The 20,060-nt window shown below is 47.7% G+C and overlaps 1 protein-coding gene across 1 annotated transcript in view; it reads right to left on the reverse strand.

Moving 5' to 3' along the window:
* The window catches only part of gfra3 (GDNF family receptor alpha 3), a 28,750-nt gene that overhangs the window by 2,828 nt on the left and 5,862 nt on the right, over window positions 1-20,060 (reverse strand). Inside the window, 5 exon segments of the mRNA XM_061236706.1 lie at window positions 471-605; window positions 2,543-2,652; window positions 5,482-5,830; window positions 9,535-9,615; window positions 10,985-11,269. Of these exon segments, the coding sequence (XP_061092690.1) occupies window positions 471-605; window positions 2,543-2,652; window positions 5,482-5,830; window positions 9,535-9,615; window positions 10,985-11,269 (960 nt within the window).

Below are 20,060 nucleotides of genomic sequence, written 5' to 3' on the forward strand. Positions count from 1 at the left end.
GCACTTCACACTGGCTGAGTCTGCCTAAACATCACATCCACGCTGCATGCTGTTCCTTACCAGCATTTACCTCCACCATAACATGATTGTCATTTCTAATAATGCAATAAAATGATTGTGATCTACATGTCTACTATTGTACCATAGTCTGACGTGGATCAAGTTTTTTAGATTCAAATACATTTTTGTGCTCGATCGCTCTTGCCTGGTGCAACTGAGCCAACCAGAGAGTGTGTATATGTTCATGTCTGTCTGTGTGTGTTCACGTGTCTCACTGCCCTGGTGTAAAAGCCTGTAGTAGCCTGTAGCTACGACCAGCTTGAAATTACCAGCTACCAGCTGTTTGAAAACCTAGCTTGAGCAATTTTTTCAGCGGGGTGCGTATGCCTCAGTGCTCCAGTGCATATGCGCAGACAGACAGACAGACAGACAGACGTGCAGGATGCACAGACAGACAGACAGACACTCACGCAGGCAGCCGTTGGTGTTGAACATGTGCAGGATGCGCAGACAGTCCTGCCATTGGTTCCCGCTGCCCTCGCAGTCGCACCACTGAGAGACCTCCATGCTGACGTTGCTCACGTAGTTAGGGGTCATGATGGTGCCTGTGAGGGGTCAAAGGTCAACAATGAAAAATAACAACAACAACAGCAATAGTACTACTACTACAATAACTATTACTACTACTGCTGCTGCTGCTACTACTACTAATAATAATAATAATAATAATAATAATAATTGTAATAGTAATAATAACAACAAGATAACAACAACAACAATACTACTATTATTATTACTACTAATAATAATAATAATTAGTAGTAGTAGCCTGTAGCATAGTGGTTAAGGTGCTCGACTGGGACCTGGAATATCCGCACAGCTGTTGGGCCCTTGATCAAGACCCTTAACCCTACATTGCTCCAGGGGGATTATCCCCTGCTTAGTCGAATCAACTGTAATTTGCTTTGGATAAAAGCGTCAGCCAAATAACATGTAAAGTAATAATAATAACAACAAAAACAATAGTACTACTACTAATAATAATAACTTTATTTGTAGAGGACATTTTGTACATGGGATGCATCAATACTTCACAGAACATGCAACTAAAACAAACGGAGTAATCGAACAGGTGCAGGGAACATTGATGAGTCACACTGTGCATCATTTGTGATACAAAAAAAAAGAAGAGATTTTTTAATCAGACTTGACACGTGAAATGTATTGAATCTTTAAAATGGAAATCAGTTTCATCCTGGGAGGTTTTTGCGAAAAAAACACAAAGGAAATGTGAGAAAAAACAGTTTATTTTCCCCCACGGACAGAGCTCTCTGTTCATTTAAGATGCCAAGAATCATGCCGAAGAACCGGTGAGATCATCAGCGCGCGAGCTTTCGCTAAGTGACAGGCTCCTTACGGGAAGGGTACGGGACGCGTTTGAAAAGCAGCATTTTGGCGAGTCATCGCGTGTCTGAAGGATTCTGTGCGTGTCATGCCTCACTTGCCTCACTTGCCTGTCGGTGAAGTCTGAGTGTGTCACTGGCTGTTGGAGTGGGGGGGGGGGGGGGGGGGGGCGGGTGTGGTTTAAGCGGACAGAACGCGGTGTAAAGTGTCCCGTCTGGTCTATGATACACACCGTGACTCACTTTCAACCTCCCTAGGCCCCCCACAGAAAAGTGTGTGTGAAAGAATTAATATTTAGTGACGTGATAAAAGCATCTTGGATGATGAAAAAAAAAACATGCTTCAGTGAAAATATTTTCGAAATTATTACTTTTTAATGAATGCCCCTAGTAGTGTAGATAAGATTATACTCATGTCCTCTCGAGGGGAAAAAACAATTGAACGACATTACATCAGTGGCATTTGTCAGGAGCTCTTATCCAGAGCGATGATGGGAAGACAAGTGCATAAACTGGGGTTAACAACACTGCCCCTAGAGGTGGGAGGTAAATACTCCACTCCAGGGAAAACTGGCAGCGTATGATCAACAGTACATTAATGGCATTTGGCAGACTCTCTTATCCAGAGCGACGTACAGTTGATCAGACTAAGCAGGAGACAATCCTCCCCTGGAGTAATGCAGGGTTAAGGGCCTTGCTCAAGGGCCCAACAGTTGTGCGAATCTTATTATGGCTAGACCGGGATTAGAACCACTGACCTTGCGTGTCCCAGTCATGTACCTTAACCACTATGCTACAGGCCGCCCAGTAAACTATTTAAGCGTGGCACTACCGGGTCCTAGGAGGTTATTGGGGAAGATGCTGCACTCACTCTGAGCTGACAGTGTGTGTGTGTGTGTGTGTGTGTGTGTGTGTGTGTGTGTGTGTGTGTGTGTGTGAGTGTGTGTGTGAGTGTGTGTGTGTGTGTGTGTGAGTGTGTGTGTGTGTGTGTGTGTGTGTGAGTGTGTGTGTGTGTGCGTGTGCGTGTGCGTGTGCGTGTGTGTGTGCGTGTGCGTGTGTGTGTGTGTGTGTGTGTGTGTGTATGTGCGTGTGTGTGTGTGTGTGTGTGTGTGTGTGTGTGTGTGCTGTAGTGTACTCACCTATGAGTCCTGCGTAGGCCTTCAGACACACAGCCCCACTCTCTCTCTGACAGCCTGACGCAGACAAGGAGGACGGCTGGCAGTTATGCTGGAAATCCGCCAGCCTTGACCTGAAACACACACACACACTATTACCTCACACATACGCAATACTACCTCACACACACACACACACACACACAGTGTTACCTCACACATGCACACACACACACACTGGTACACACACACACAGAGCGGGAGACACACACACACACACACACACAGGAGATAAATATTGCTGAGTGATGGTTATTGCGCTTGGGTTAGCAGCGGGCTAACAGTGGTCCTCCACTCTGACAGAGCTGAAATGGACTGCATCCGCTGACATTACTGATCCCCTTCAGCAGCTTCAGGAAATGACAGGGGGAGAGAGAGACGCTTATTAATATTGGATTTTAGTCACCCTTAATGTCTGTCAGGGTGCATATCAGTATGCTGAGATATGCTGAATATAATGTAATCATCTCTGTGCCACGCCCAAAACAAACTCATTCAAACACATTCACCCCCGACCTGCCTCCCAAACTCACCCTGTCCACCGAAGTACCAAAGGTACTAACAGTAATAACCAAGAGCAGAAACTGAATAATAATAATGATAATAGTAATTCATTATTTCGCTGACGTTTATCCAGTGACTTACAGTTGATTAGACTAAGCAGGGGACAATCCCCCCTGGAGCAATGTGGGGTTAAGGGCCTTGCTCAGCTGTGCAGATCTTATTGTGGCTACACCGGGGCTTGAAACACAAACCTTCCGGGTCCCAGTCATGTACCTCAGCCACTAGGCCACAGGCTACAGGCTGCCCATGAAGAGATGATGTCACTCGCTGTCTCACTGACTGTCGGGCAGCATCGTTATATGTGGGGGAGGTGGATTTATCCAGAAATTAAATCCCGTTACAGCCTCAAATCCCTCTCTCCTTTTAACCCCCCCAGTCTGCTCTCACACCCTAATCTCCACCTCTCTCCGCTCCATCAACAATAAGCCCATCCCCCTCTCCTCTCCTCTGCTCACCTCTCCTCCCCTCCCTCTCTGCTAATGACAGTTTCATTTTACCAACTGACACTGATCTGCCGCTTAATCTGTGAAAACATCTTTGTAGCGTCACCAAGCAAACATCCCTTTCCAGCCACTTCTGTTTTAAATCAACCCACACACCTGCAACTGTCATCTCTCTCTCTCTCCCTCCATTTTCTCTCTCTCAGTCCCTTTTCTCTTTGTTTTTTCTTTTTTTTTTCTGTAATCTCTGTCGCCTTCTCACTAGCTTTTAAGAATGAGTAAGCTCTTGCCCCCGGATCTGAGAAGACGTGAATTTTACAGAGCGATATGGAGAGATGGAGAGAACGTGAAAGGGACAAAGGAGGAAGAGAAAAGTTTGAAAGAAATAAACACACAGACAGTGGCAGTGACTCATACTGATGAAGGGAACAGAGTGTCCTTCTCACCTGTCTGTGTGCGCGCGTGTATGAAACACTTCCCCATTCTGCGCGCCTGTGAAAAATGTCCCCCCGCCTCTGCATGTGAATGAAATGTCATCCCCTGTGTGTAGCCCGCTTCTGAAAGACGTCTCTCGGTGCATTTTAAAAGGAGATGCTTTGTGTTCGAAATGGCTTCTGTTCCTACATGTACGTATGAAATGATTGCCCTCTTATATGAAAAACGTGTGAGATTTATCAATGTCTATATCTGTGAGTGATACTCCCCCCCCCCCCCCCCCCCCGCATCACCTCTAGCGGGCATGTGAAATAGATCCCCTCTCCGTGTGAATATGAAATATGCAAAATGCATGTTGCTTTGTGCATGGGTAAAAGGCACCCCCCTCTGTCATCTGCTCCCGTTTTCACATGTAAACTGTGTCCTGTGTTTGTGCCGGACCTGGGCCAAATACATCATTGTCCTGGATTCAAATACTTTTCTACGCTTAATGAGCTTGTCTGGTGTAGAGAAACCTATGAAGCACTTTCAAAAAGTACAAATCTGGTCCTCTTGGTTGGCTCAATTGAAGCAATTACATATTTGACATATTAAAACATCCTCCTTATTGTTTATTGACATGTAAATCCACAGGGTTTGTGCGTGCTTTAAATGTTTCCCCTGTTGACATGTAAAATGTATCCTGTGTTAGTGTATATTTGAAATGTGTCCCCCTTCTATTCCCATGTAAAATCAAGCCTGGTCAAGTCACATTTGTTTATAAAGTACAATTGAAATGACTATTGTCAATCAATTTCTAATTGGACATCTAAAAAATGTGTCCTATTTGGGTGTATTTTATCTGTATGCATATTAAAGACATCCCCATGTGTGCCTGTATTAAGGGTGTGCATTTTAAATCAGTTCCATGTTTGTACACGTATAAGGCATCCACATGCATGTGCGTGTATTAAAGGCACCCCCGGTTTTTGTGCATGCGTAACAAGAGAGAGACTGAACCTCGTCTTCTCACTCATCCAAAGATTTTTGTGAGAGAGGCATGTTACCGGTCAGCTAAAGACAAATTCCCTCTAGCCAAGAGCAACGGTGTTCTTTTGAATTTGAGGGTCACGTAATCAGGGAGCATTGGCGCTGGTAACCTGCTACAAGCCTTCACCCTAAACTAGCAGAGCTAACCCTGCTACACTCACCCCCCCCTTTGACTCCCCCCTCCATTTCAAACTCCACAGCAACCACTTTTTTCTTCATGCGTGTTGCGTGTGAAAGGCGTCCGTGTTTGTGCGCGTTTTAAATCAGTCCCCCCGAGCATGAGCGCATGTGTGAAAGGCGCCCCCCGTGCGCGCGTGCGTGTGAAAGCCATCCCTTGTGTTTGTGCGTGTTCTAAATCAGTCCCCCGTGCGCGCGCGCGTGTGAAAGGCGTCCCCCCAGTGCGCGCGCGCGCGCGCGAAAGGCGTCCCCCCTGACCTGCACAGCTCGTCCTTCATGCAGTACCCCTGCAGGCTGAGGCAGTTGGGCTTGCCGTCGCGCTCCTGGTAGGAGCAGGACGGCACGATGGTCTTGCGGCGGCGCTCCCCGCACAGGGCGTCCGCGCAGGGGCAGAACAGCACGCCGAAGCTGTAGGCCTCGGGCACGCGCTCCAGGAAGCGCCGCAGCGCCCGGTGGCACTTCTGCCGGTTGCAGTGGTCGGAGCCCGGCGCCCGCTTGGTGCAGGCCAGCACGTACTCGGACCGCAGCGAGCCGCACTTCTCAAACAGCCCGCAGTCCTGCGCCGCCTTCAGGCACTGGTTCTGCCCGTCCAGAGGGAGCGAGGAGGCTGGGGAGAGGGGGAGGGATGAGAGAGAGAGGGAGGGAGGGAGGGGGGGAGGGGGGGATGAGAGAGAGAGAGAGAGGGGGAGGGAGGGAGGGAGGAGGGGAGGGGGGGAGAGAGGGATGGATGGATGAGGGAGGGAAGGAGATGGAGAAAGAGGGAGAGAGAGGGAGGGAGGGAGGGAGGGAGGGGAGAAAGGGATGGATGGATGAGGGAGGGAAGGAGAGATGGAGAAAGAGGGAGAGAGAGGGAGAGCGAGGGAGGGGGGGAGAAAGGGATGGATGGAGGGGGGAAAGAGGGCAGGAGAGAGGGAGGAAGAGGGAGAGAGAGAGGAAAGAATGGATGGAGGGAGGGAAGGAGAGAGAGGGAAGGAGGGAGGGGGGGAGAAAGGGATGGATGGATGAGGGAGGGAAGGAGAGATAGAGAAAGAGGGAGAGAGAGAGGAAAGAAGGGATGGAGGGAGGGAAGGAGAGATGGAGAAAGAGGGAGGGAGGGAGGGAGAAAGGGATGGATGGAAGGGGGAAAGAGGGCAGGAGAGAGGGAGGAAGGGATGGAGGGGGAGAGGGAGGTATGGATGAGGGAGGGAAGGAGAGATGGGGAAAGAGAGGGAGAGAGAGAGAGGAAAGAAGGGATGAGAAAGAGAGGGAGAGAGAGGAAAGACAGGATGGAGGGAGGGAAGGAGAGAGGTTGATGGAGAGGGGGGGTGGAGGAGAAAGAGTAGAGTATGACAACACAGACACCAGTATACATACGGAGTTATGAGAGAATTGCTTTGGTTTGGAATGAGACCGAAACAAAATGGCTGACAAAAAAAAACACAAGACTGAGACTGATCTGTGCCCCAGGGCTCTATTTCCCAGCGTGCATGGCGTGTCGCGCTGCAGAAGTGGTATTTTCGTCATGGACTTTGACAGACCTGAGCTGTTTTATAATTTCATGACTCACCATGTGCGGAAGTGGGCAGAGTGGGCAACTGCTGCTGGAGGAGTGTCAGTCCAGATCAAGCACTGCACTTCGATTTCCGTGAGCCTCATTGGCATTTTGGTGTCGGCCCAGTCCGTGATTTGCACCCTCGTCTGCCGCCAGCTAAGACCAGGTCCACGACCCATATCACAACCCAGCGTTTGGCAGATTGCTCATTTTGGGGCTTTCCCATGTAATACACGCAGATCCTATTCAAAAGCCAATCAATGGTGGTCATGGATCACAAGCTGTCCAATTTCATTTTGATATGAATCCCACAAGCAGGAAAATGCATACTTTGCATTTCTTTTTCATTGTCTTTTTTTATCGGTTTAATTCCTGTATTTATTTTTGTTTTTAATTGTTTATGGCTGTTCTTATACTGCACTGCAGTCTCTGGGGTACTGCCACTGTGCATTGCTCTTTCTCTTATTCCCATCAGCACTGAAAAGAATGACAATAAATGCAACTACAACAATATTTTCTTTTTAATTAAATGACTAGTTAAAATGATGGTGACAGTCTTTCCACAAATTATGGATAGACTGCAGTCATAAACAGTTATACAGTGTGCTACATGCAAGCTGCAAGCATTAATGGCATTAGTTTTCTACTCCCAAACTAATTTAACATTATACAGGGCCTGTTCCACAAAGCAGGATTGCTGAGTTAGCAAGATAGTGGCAGGAAGTAAAACTCGTAACTGCTCTGTTTACTTCAGTCCATGTTCGAGACTTTGGGCTGGGTCTGGGTTTTACAGTGCAGTTATCTAGCTAACTCACTAATCGTGCTTTGTGGAACAGTGCAGTTATCCAGCTAACTCATTAATCCGCTTTGTGGAACAGTGCAGTTACCCAGCTAACTCAGTGATCCTGATCTGTGGAACAGTGCAGTTATCCAGCTAACTCAGCAATCCTGCTTTGTGAAACAGTGCAGATATCCAGCTAACTCAGCAATCCTGCTTTGTGGAACAGTGCAGTTATCCAGCTAACTCAGCAATCCTGCTTTGTGGAACAGTGCAGTTATCCAGCTAACTCAGCAATCCTGCTTTGTGAAACAGTGCAGTTATCCAGCTAACTCAGCAATCCTGCTTTGTGGAACAGTGCAGTTATCCAGCTAACTCAGTGATCCTTCTTTTGCGCAACCGGCTCTGGGTAGCACTCAATATCAATGAGATAAACAACAAAGCCATGTTTCTGTTTTGTCTGGAGATCATGTCATCAGGTAGCCTAAACGTAAAGTTCAGAGGGGGGTCATGCCATCCACAGAGACAAAATAATAACCGAGGAGAAACTTGTCTGCAGTATATGCAAGTGGAAACTACCCTCCAATTCCGGCACAAAGGTTTACACTTTCTTTCCCCTCTAAAGGAAATCCCTCAGTTCAGTTTAGCTGGAGTAAGCCATGCCGTTGTTGTGAATGGACTTGCATTGTAATTCTTTTCCTTTGTTTGAGCAGTTCAAAGTTGGGAGATTGGCCTGTGATTAGCATATCCTAATCCTCATCTTCACGCTGCAGTGGTAGACCAGGGATACTGACAGTGTGCGGATGCACAAAGCACATGGTTCTTAAAGGGGATGAAAACAGCTCATTCGATTGGCTATGAGTGAAACCAGCTGCAACACACCCACTGATAATATGTTTATTTAATTGCGAAGTTTAAATAACTGTGGTTACTGCTACAGTACTATTAGTGCTACAAAAATAGCTTTTCCCATGTCAGTCCTGAACAAGGCAAATAGTTTTCCACTATTGAGTCTTAAACTTCTGTTAAGATGAAACTTTAATAAACCAAAGTATTTTCCCTCGTTGTTTCACTGTGCTTGCAGAAGAGAAGTGACACAATAACGAAAATGTGCACATTCAATAGCCAGGGCACCCCCACACTGTGACATTGATCCATGCGACACTGATTCCAGAAAATAGAGCCCCGAGACTGACCAATCACAACTAAATATCCTTGAGATATGAGAAACAAAAACAGAGACCGTTGGTGTCAAGTCACAGGAGCTTAGTACAACAGGAATACACTGAACAAAACATATTGATACACCCGTATAGCAACATCTGAAAGTGGTAATCATTTATGTATCTGTCCATTTTCTAGTGAGGTGCTAAAATATAGCATGACACTACATTTATGTCATTTCAACAGATGCTCTTATCCAGATATCCAGAATCTACCTGATTCACAGGAGTAGCAGTGCCAGACCTGATGTGCATTCAAGATGGCAAACATAACCACATATTCATACTATTCATTCTGTTCACCACAAAAGTGAGCTAACGTTGGCTAACGGTTTGAAAAGGTAGTGTGCGATGAACAGGAGTCATTGCCGACAGGAATGACACCAAGATAACTAAAGTTGACAATTATTTGGCTGTTATAATGCAATTTAAACAATGTACTATCTGTTCTTTCCTTTTGTAAAAAAAAAAATCCCAGGTAAGCAGCTAATCAGCTAGCGGGCATTGTTAGACCTGAGTCGCATCCTTTTCTATTAAAAAGGCATTGGTAGCGAGCTAATTGGAATGGTCATTAGAAATTGTTCAACAAGATCTGTTTGCTGCGAGCATAGTCCACCATGAACATTCGCCATCTTGAACACACGCTCGGCCAACACCATTTCCAGACTGGTGAGCATACTGCACGTGCAACATCACTAATGGCTAAAGCGCAAGTGAACAGGTTTAATTACGGTGCGTTTTAATGAAAGTGCATTTCCCAGAGGGTCTCCCGCGCTTACCAGCCACGATGGAGGCCATGTGAGACAGCATGATGCCCTGCTCCAGGTCCTCATACGGGGACGCCTCGTACTCGTCATAGCCTAGCGACAGGAGGAGGAGGAGGAGGAGGCGTAAACAACAACAAGGCGCAAAGCTCCGATCGACGTGTAAACGCGGAGCCGGCGTTAAGGGCGAGGTAGTTCCGCCCAGGGGCGGGGCCAGGGGGGGGGGGGGGGGGAAGGGAACCCCTGGTGCCCCCCCTACCAGAACCGGAATATGATAGACCATTGTACGCAGCAAACAGTATATGGTAAGCCTTGATGGCTGGCCCCCCCTCCTCTGGGTCTGTGCCCCAGCCTGGCCCCCCCCATTCAAAATGTTCTAGACACGCCCCTGGTCCCGCCCTGTCCGCCGGGTTTCTGCCCGGGAAGATCGTTCATATTGGCAGTGAATTTGAGCGGTCTGAGGGAGAGTAACGGCCTGCCATTGCTCCATTACGGCGACGCGCACAGCGCAGGATGAGGGGACCGTCCGGTCAGTCAGACACGTCGAGCTCGGGCGAAGAGAGCCGGGCTAAAGAAGGGCTCTCCGTCAGCATGCTGGAGCTGCCCCTGCCCCTGCCTTAAAGATTAAAGTGTAGGAAACCCTCCCGCTAGCGCACACGCACGCGCATAACACCCTTGCAAACAAGGACCTTTAATGAACATTGAGGCGATGGTTTATTTATATTTTGAATTTTGAAGGAAGAACATTTGAACAAATGAAAATAAATGTTTATCTTATTTGCAAGATAAAAATTAAAAAAACCTGACACTTCCCACAAAAGAACATCTTGGGAGATTGGCCTCTGATTAGCATATCATAGCTAATCCTCATCTTCACGCTGCAGTGGTAGACCAGGGATACTGACAGTGTGCTGGAGCGCAAAGTGCATGGTTCTTAAAGCGATGAAAACAGCTCATTTGATTGGCTATGAGTGAATCCAGCTGCAACACACCCACTAATAATGTGTTGAGCGTAATCCAGCCCGTTTCCCTCCTGCTCCGTGCGCTTTGAGTTGAGTGCTCCTGGTCTCTGGTCACAAGAATATGCATATTTAATACACGCATACAGAGACGTGACCCTCTGGCGCTCCTGTGCACAGTGGCCTTCCCCACAGACGGCAGCAACTCACCCTGCGGGAATCTGTATTTATGAGAGTGAACTCATCCGATTTGTACCTTTTTAGGCATGTTCTGCACATTTGTAGGCACATTATTTACATTTTAGGGGTGTTTTATACATTTGAGACGCGTTTCGTACATTTTAGGCACTTTTCATACCTCTTTAGGCATATTTCGTACATTGTATTCACGTTTTGTACATTTTTAGACACGTTTCATACATTTTTTGGTAAGTTTCGTACATTTGAGGCACGTTTCGTACGTTTTTAAGCACGTTGTGTACCTTTACAACAGAGGGAGAACTCACCCTGTGAGAACCGCACAGTCCAGTACACCCCCAGGCAGAGCTCCTCCCGGCGGGAGCCGCGCTGGCACTTGCAGGCCAGCAGGGGGCGGTACTGCTGCACGGAGCTCTGGGCCTCCAGGCACTCGTGGCGGGCGTCGGGCCCCAGGGGGGCCACGGCCTCCTCGGCCGCGCAGTACTCCAGCACGCGGTACGCCGCCTCGCAGCCCCGCTCCGAAACGCAGCCCTGCTCCGCCTCCAGACAGTCGATGACAGGGAGGGGGCGCGACGCCGAGACCTGGACACTGCCTGGAGGGGAGAGAGGGAGAGAGGGAGAGGGGTGAGAGGGGGTGAGGGGGAGAGAGGGAGAGGGGGTGAGAGGGAGAGAGGGAGAGGGGGTGAGAGGGAGAGAGGGAGAGAGGGAGAGGGGGTGAGAGGGAGAGAGGGAGAGGGGGTGAGGGGGATAGGGGGTGAGAGGGAGAGGAGAGAGGGAGAGAGGGAGAGGGGGACAGGGGGTGAGAGGGAGAGAGGAGGGGGTGAGAGGAGAGAGAGAGGAGAGGGGGTGAGAGGGAGAGGGGGAGAGAGGGAGAAGGGGTGAGAGGGAGAGGGAGAGGGGGGTAAGAGGAGAGAGAGAGGAGAGGGGGAGAGAGGGAGAGGGGGGTAAGAGGAGAGAGAGAGGAGAGGGGGAGAGAGGGAGAGGGGGGTGAGAGGGAGAGAGGGAGAGAGGGAGAGGGGGGTGAGAGGAGAGAGAGGAGAGGGGGGTGAGAGGAGAGAGAGGGAGAGAGGGAGGAGGGGGTGAGAAAGGAGGAGAGAGAGGGAGGAGAGGAGGGGATGAGAGTAGAGAGGGAGGAGGGGAGGGGAGGGGAGAGATGGAGGAGGGCATGAGAGGAGAAGGAGAGGAGGAAGAGAGAGGGAAGAGGGGAGAGAGGGAGGAGGGGAGGGGAGAAGGAGGAGAAGGAAGGGGTGGTGGTTTGAAAAGCCCATCTAGTCACAAGCTTTAGAAATTAGCATATGCTATAAATGCTGTGATACATGGCATTGGATCTGTTTTCACACTAATCCAAGTTTAAATGTATCTGCCCCTATCAAATAAACATTAAATAAATAACTAAATAAGAGAAGCGTTAAGGGCATCAGCCATTTTGTTTTATTTATTCCAGTTATTTAGCTGCTGGTTTAACTCCAGTCCTGGAGGGCCACAGTGTCTGCAGATTTAACTCCAGTCCTGGAGGGCCGCAGTGTCTGCAGATTTAACTCCAGTCCTGGAGGGCCACAGTGTCTGCAGGTTTAACTCCAGTCCTGGAGGGCCGCAGTGTATGCAGATTTAACTCCAGTCCTAGATGGAATGCTGTGTCTGCCGGTTTTTGGGGTGTTCTCAGCACCAGTGGCTAATTGAAGTCATTGATTCGCTAAGGAGTCCACGCACCTTGTTCTCAAGGCCTTAATTGGCACCTGATTGAAAGGAAACCACAAAAACCCACAGACACTGCGGCCCCCTGGGAACGCAGCGCGACACCCCCGGTGAGGCGCGTCGGTGAGGTCCGGGAGGCACCGGAGACAGGCGACGTGCCTTTGAGCCGTGCCCTTCCGTGCGCCGGAATTCCGCGCGGTCTTCCGGACAGGCGAACGCGGGCGCGCGGAACGCTCCCCTCATCAGAAGCAACTGCTTGTTAAATTGACAATGTGGATGAACAGAGGCGCGCTGCAATTACACCCATGCTGGCACCGAGCACACACCGTGCCCAAAGCCACATCCACACGCAGCACGGCTACAATCACAAACTCCACATGTGGGCCCTCTGTTTCTCTCCTACCCAGGGAGGGAGCAGCCTACGCACACACACATTCACACACACATTATATATATACACACACACACACATTATACACATATACACACACACACACATTATACACACACACACACACACACATTATACACACACACATACACATTATACACACACATATACAAATACATTGTATACACACACACATATACACACACATGTATACACTCAAACACACACATGCACTCACATGCATATTTTAATTCTCTATTTTGGTCCACATTTATAAAATAAATTATAAGGGCCAAAATGTATTCCAGTTTCATTCTGATGTCCTTCAGTTGAGTAGCAGAAAGCATACCAGTAGAGTTTTAGCAAACAATATACAGGATAAACAATTGCATCTCGATTGCTCCTGAACATCATTTTGCAACTGACTACATTAACAACAGCAGTAAGGCCGGCTGTGAGAGACTGCGGGGTTTGGAGCAATGGCACTCGTGAACCTGCAGCAAGGATCCAGCCGCCATCTTGGACACACACACACACACACACACATACATGCACACACACACGCACACATACACACATATATTCACAGCAGGGAGGAAGTGATATGAAACACACACACACACATACACACACACAGCGCAGCACAGTGTGCAATGTGTGTAATATCTCAGGGGAGCAGAGCTAATGGAGTGTGGGCTCACTGCTGAGATGGTTCTGTGAGTGTGAGTGACTGAACATTTACACTCCTACTGCATACGCATATACACACACACACTCTCACACACATACAGCCACACACACACACACACACACACACACGGACACATCTGCGCACGCACACACACACACACACACACACACACGGACACATCTGCACGCAAAACACACACGCACACAAACACACTGCCACACACTCATATGCGCGCACACACACACAAACACCCACACTACTTACAGGAGTCAAATCACCTCTCCATCATACTCACACCTACGTCAAGTGCATACATTACTCACATTTCCTTAAAGGAAACGCCCTGACACACTTCCACCCCTTTCCAAACAGGCAGTGCCTAAACCAGGAAGACCCAACGCATACGTGAGCCCACGGGGCTGTTTCCACTCGCTTTTTTTAACCTCCTCTCTCCGTGTTCTTCGCCCGCCCCGCAGATCCATCCAGGTCCTCCGTCTTTAAGGATTCCCACCCGTTAAAAGGAGCAAGAAACGGAGGGAGGTGAAAAACGAGCGATTGGAAAGAGGCCCGGAAACCGAGGCGCCTGCGAGCCAGCTCCTGTCACCTGCCTACAACAAGCCCGACAGGAGAGAACGTATAAATCTGCTGCTCGAAAGTGAGGAGAAAAGGAACAAGGCACGCTTCCGAGTTCCAGTGCGTACCCTCGAACGCTGTTTAAATTCTGCTTCTCGCAGACGAGCCAATCTCCTACATGACTAATAGCCGACGTGCTCAGGTGACGCCGCAATTTGTTAAAGAATAATCTTCCCATTGTTTCTGCACATATTTTCATTATGATGAGGATGACTAAGCGTGATATTTACTTGTTGGCATGTAATATTGCGAGTGTATATCCAGCTACTGGCCGTCCCGCCGCTTCTTGAAGAGCATTCATCAAGTCATCGGCGTTGCATTGTTCACGTACTGTAGCGATAAAGGATAGCTGGTTACCTACCGTGGCCTGATACGGCTGACATATTCTGTTATGGGACGGAGTAGCTGCCAGTTGGCATGAACTCCTAAAAAACATCTTGTGATCAGATCACTCTCACCACCAAGTGGCAGCCTGCCCTGTATTAGACAAGGCTCTTTGGATATTTGGGTCGGGAATGGTTTCTGCTCTGAAACTCCGAGAGGGGATGAGGATGTGGAGCGTGTCGATTACGCAGCCTGTGCCCCAATACTCCAAAAATGCATCCTCCTTTCCCGCACTCATCTCCTGCCCACATATTTCCACATAGGAGTTGAGGTGGTAGTGGTAGTGGTACTCATGTTTTGAGTCAGTCGACGCACCCTTCAAGACCTCTGCACCCCCGTGTAGCCACATTAAGACCCGCACAGCGGTTGGGCCCTTGAACAAGACCCTTAACCCCACATTGCTCCGGGGTGGGGGGTTGTCCCCCTGCTTAGTCTAATCAACTGTAAGTTACTTTGGATAAAAGCATCAGATAAGAACTGTAATACACAGTAACTGTAATGTGCTATCTGTACAGAGCTGCTGGACACAGGCACAGTCTGGAGCTGATCCAAGGCCAGGGGGTTCATCCCGGAACCACAGGCTGGCTTCTTCAGCAAACGAGCCATACAGCAGCAAAACCTTTTTCAAGCCTCCTATTTTGTTCAGATTTTATGGCAGGTTTTACATTTGGGGTCAAATTGAGCCCAACAGTTGAAATAAACACAAAATTATTGTAATCGAAAAATATTGACACGGTAGTGTGTCACCTTCTTTATGCACTCCCAAATTACTTGCTTTTTAACCATGAATATGAAAAATCTGTGAGAAACATCTCATTTTAGAGCATAAGGAACAGTAAGTGAACATTGGGCACCTGTTTGGGAAAGTGCCACTAGAATCATTCACAAAGAAATCTGAGAAGGAAATTAAAATGGTTGTATATTTTATACAGTTACAGAGGGTCAAAATAACACTGCACGACACATTCATATGCCAAGTTGGTACGGGAATTACCGAATTAGAAAAATCATACAGTATCAATATAAAACAGGTTTTTGATTCCTAATTCTTAATTCTTTAAAACTGAAAAACTGATGTCATACTCTGAGTGGGGTCAAATTGACCCCAAACATAATAGGATGGATAAATAGGAAGCAAAATTGCGTGTTACTCTCCCTCTTTCAAGTTATTCTGTGCTGGGTAACCAGACCTCAAACCCGTCTCTGACACAGGAACTAAAATTCCCTCCAGCAGCTTTTAAAAGTTTACAACAAACATTTTCCAACATCAAGAACTAGGTTTACACATACAATCGATCAAGCGATGCAAGTGTTTACACACAGTCAGTCACCGAAATACTGCATTCTGGCAGCATTCATTCATGTTTTAGACAACAGGACATCATGAATGAAGAGTGTTTCTTTTTCACAGAGAAGTATACATTCTGCGTGCATTCAAAACTGACCAATTCTCCCACACACAGGAGTCAAACATTATATTTTTAAATGGTAAAATAATAAATAATAATACATTATTAATTAATTAAATAAATAATTTGGTGGAAATTATTCCAGATTTATTCATTCATTCATTATCCTAACCCGCATATACTGAACAGGGGGGCTGGAGCCTATCCCAGCATGCATTGGGCGAAAGGCAGGAATACACCCTGGACAGGTTGCCAGTCCATCGCAGGGCACACACCATTCACACACACCATTCACTCACACCATTCACACACACCATACACTCACACCATTCACACACACCATACACTCACACACTCACACACTCACACACCATACACTCACACACTCATCCCCACAGGGGTAACCCACGCAGACACGGGTAGAACATGCAAACTCCACACAGAGAGGCCCCGGCCGACAGGGATTCGAACCCAGGACCTCCCTGCTGTGAGGCGGCAGTGCTACCCACTGCACCATCCATGCCGCCCGTTCCAGATTTACCACATTATTATTAATGAATTAACTCAAAACCCTTCCTGTCAACATTACATTACATTACACTCATTTAGCAGACGTTTTTATCTAAAACAACGAGTGTGAGCCAATGGTCATAGTGACAACTACAGAACAGAGTCTGGTGCAATTCGCGAAAAAGGATCAGCTGCCTACAGGCATGAACATCACATCCAGGTCACATGGTACATGTAGGCTAAGTCAGTAGATATGGTGTGTCTAAGCCCCCGACAGACTGACCCAGTGGTACATATAGGCTAGGTCAGTAGATATGGTGTGTCTGAACCCCCCCCAAAGACTGACCCAGCCTGCTACACTCCACGCCACTACTCAAATTTAGGGCCAACACCATTCCCGCTAAGTCCCATATTAGCCTTCAGAAATCAGGCCACAGGATATGAGCTCAAATGGCTTCCAGACACACCCCTCTGCGGCGTGTTGCGATCAGCATAATCCAGCCCGTTACAGAGCCCCTCAGGCTGTCCCGGGAACAAAACCATCAGCACTTTAACGTGAAATTATCATTTTACACGTACAACTAACTGGAGCTTAAAATCAATTCCAGGCTTACTGGTGGAAAACACTGCATTCGGAATGAGCCTCACGCCCAGGTATAGCGTGCGGGGAGCTGGGAAGGGGACCAATCCGACAGGCTGGGCTGTGAGTTCCCGTTATGTCCAAACAATAATTCTCCATGAGTTATTTTATATATTAAACAGGACTGCCTAGGTACACTACGCATCTAACAACGAACATAACGCACTACAAAGCGCCGTATTAATCTATATGTGAATAAAATAAAATAATGCAATCACTGAACCAATCATTTCACCTTAGGTGTAACTGCCCTCATGCATTTTAAACATCTCACAGCTCCTAGCACTACCGTGTAAAATGCTGACATTTTTATAAGCATATTTCAGTACTGCATGAGTCCTAAAAGGTGATAATCCAAAGCACTCTGAATATTCTGTGCCTTTCAATGAATATTTAAAATCATGTCTGGAGTGAAATCACTTTGGCTGCTTACAACAGTGCACTGGCATTCCAACAAGACTTCTCAAACTTCTCTAATACCCTACACATTTTTATGACTTTTTTTTAATATAAAAGTGTTCTTTGACTAGACTGAATGGAAAACATTGCTTTATTTTACCCTCACACCCACACACGCACACAGACACAGATACAGACACACATGCACACACACACACAAGCACATGCACACACGCACGCGCACACACGCTCATGCAGATGCACACACACACACACACACACGCACACACCCAAACCCTATTTAGAAAAAAGCTCACACACACAATTAAGTTGGAGAAAAGCAACACGCATCTCAAACCTAACCTCTAATTCATTTCACATCAGACAGAGCCCGAGGCGATATCCAAAGCTCAATTACCATCCCGCAGACCTGCGTCTGCGTTCGCTTTAATTTCCTTCTTTTTGGCCGTGCTCTCCAGCGATGGATTGACTTCCAGGACTATCGACAGGCCCTCCTGAGCGAGACGGGGACGGGCGCTGTAGTTTCGGGGGACACCGCTTTAATTCGCATTCTGATGATCAGACAGGCCTGTCGGGCTAAGAAGTCATAATAATGATAATAATTACGCGCGGGCCGTATTGGCACAATGATGGAAAGCTTGGCCGTCACGTCGATAAAATCCCCGCTGGGCCTTCGCTGGAGAAATCCAGAAATTATTTATTTTTTTTAAAGGAAACGAGATGTCAAGAGACATGGAGAGAAGGAGAGAAAATGAAGGGGGGAAAAAGAGAGAAAATCTTCAGAATATGAGCGCGAGAAATTTATGCCTGGAATATGCGGATCTTAATGCGCACTATTGATTTCTTAATCGCGTGGGGATTTATCGAATTCGCCAAGCAGAGATGACGGTTCCCCTGCTCACAGGCATGGTGAAGGTTAATGTTATGAGACCGTCAAACACGACATGCTGGCACACGTAAGCACACACTCACATACATCCATACACACACACACACACACACACACACATGCGCATACACACACAAACACATGCACACACACACATATGCACACACACACATGTACACACACACAAACACATGCACACACACATATGTATGCACACATACACACATACGCATATGCGCCCACACAAACGCACACACACCCATGCACACATATAAATTACGAGAACTTTTCACAGTTCTGCAGACTGAATTGATCAGAATTTGTGGCTCATTACTACACTCAAGCCACACCACCGACAGACTGGCCTCCCAGCACCGCCCTCTGTCAGCTTCCTGACTCAGTCTCTCCTCTCCCCTGCCCTCTAACCCCACCCTGTACTGGGGCCTCAGTCTCTCCATCTCCCCTGCCCTCTAACCCTACCCTGTACTGGGGCCTCAGTCTCTCCATCTCCCCTGCCCTCTAACCCCACCCTGTACTGGGGCTGAAATCAGGATAGTGACACTCTGAACAGTGATACGATGCAATAACATTTCTCTTCATTTATAAAGATATGGCTATGATTCAAAAATCATTTATCACAATATGATACAATATGCTTGCTGTGATGTAAACGTGACCAATAGATTTGACAGTTTCCCCCCGCCAAGAGATTACTGAAATAAGAAAAGAAGTATAACTTTCAAAGTATACAAATGTGTTAACTCCAGTGCCTCAATTTGCCTAAATAAGAGCTTAAATGTAAATGCCGTGTAAATGAAAGATTTGTCACAATACAAATCAATCACGATGTGTTGATGGTTCAGTACACCCCAGCCCTCTACCATCTGTGAGATGCAGACATGGTTTATTTCGGTATGTACTGGAATGTAAATGTTTGGACACGGATCAGATTCACGGGTCTTCATTGCACCCGGATCCCGGATCCCGGGGCCCGTAGCAGCACAGGGGTCATGAGTGAGAGTTACTCAGCAGCAAGCATTGAGAGCAGACCTGGGTCAATTACGTAATTGTTTTGGATTCAAATGCTTTACTCTGCTCGATTGATCTTGCCTGGTGGCGGGGTTCGCAGGTTTTGAGAGTACATCATCGGAGCCAATACACCAGACGAGCTCAGTAAAGTGAAAGGAAAGTATTTGAGTCCAAAACCGTTATGTATTTGACCCAGGTCTGGGGGAGAGCTCTCGCCGGTTGTAGAATACAGGCCGAGACTGGGGAGAGAGGCAGAACGGCCACGGTAGAGGGTTTTAAGGGCTTTTTATGGAGGCCGGGCTTCATCACCGCACTAGCGGATCCACCCAGCCGTCGTTAGCGTAATCATTCCTGTTCTTCCCCCCCGCTGCCTCCGCCTCTCCGGCTGTGTAACGAGGACCTCCATGTGGACAGACAGGCCTGGGAAAGGGGCCATTTCGGGGTTTTGGCATGGGGAATTCAGTGGGGGGGTGAGAGGGGGGGGCTACAAGGTCACATCCAGATAAGATTTCAAAGGAGAGGAGGGGTAAAGCAAATGGAGTAAGATCGTTATGTGAACAAGGCACAGCAGCTCAGATAAACTAAAGGGGAAGTTTAAGATGATGAAATATTCGGCGTGTCCGTAACAGAGCTGGTGGCCAATTACATTTAATTACATTTTATTTAACATTTCAGTTCAGCCAACTGACGAAA

This window comes from Conger conger, chromosome 3 (genome assembly GCF_963514075.1).
Source record: "Conger conger chromosome 3, fConCon1.1, whole genome shotgun sequence".
NCBI lineage: Eukaryota > Metazoa > Chordata > Actinopteri > Anguilliformes > Congridae > Conger > Conger conger.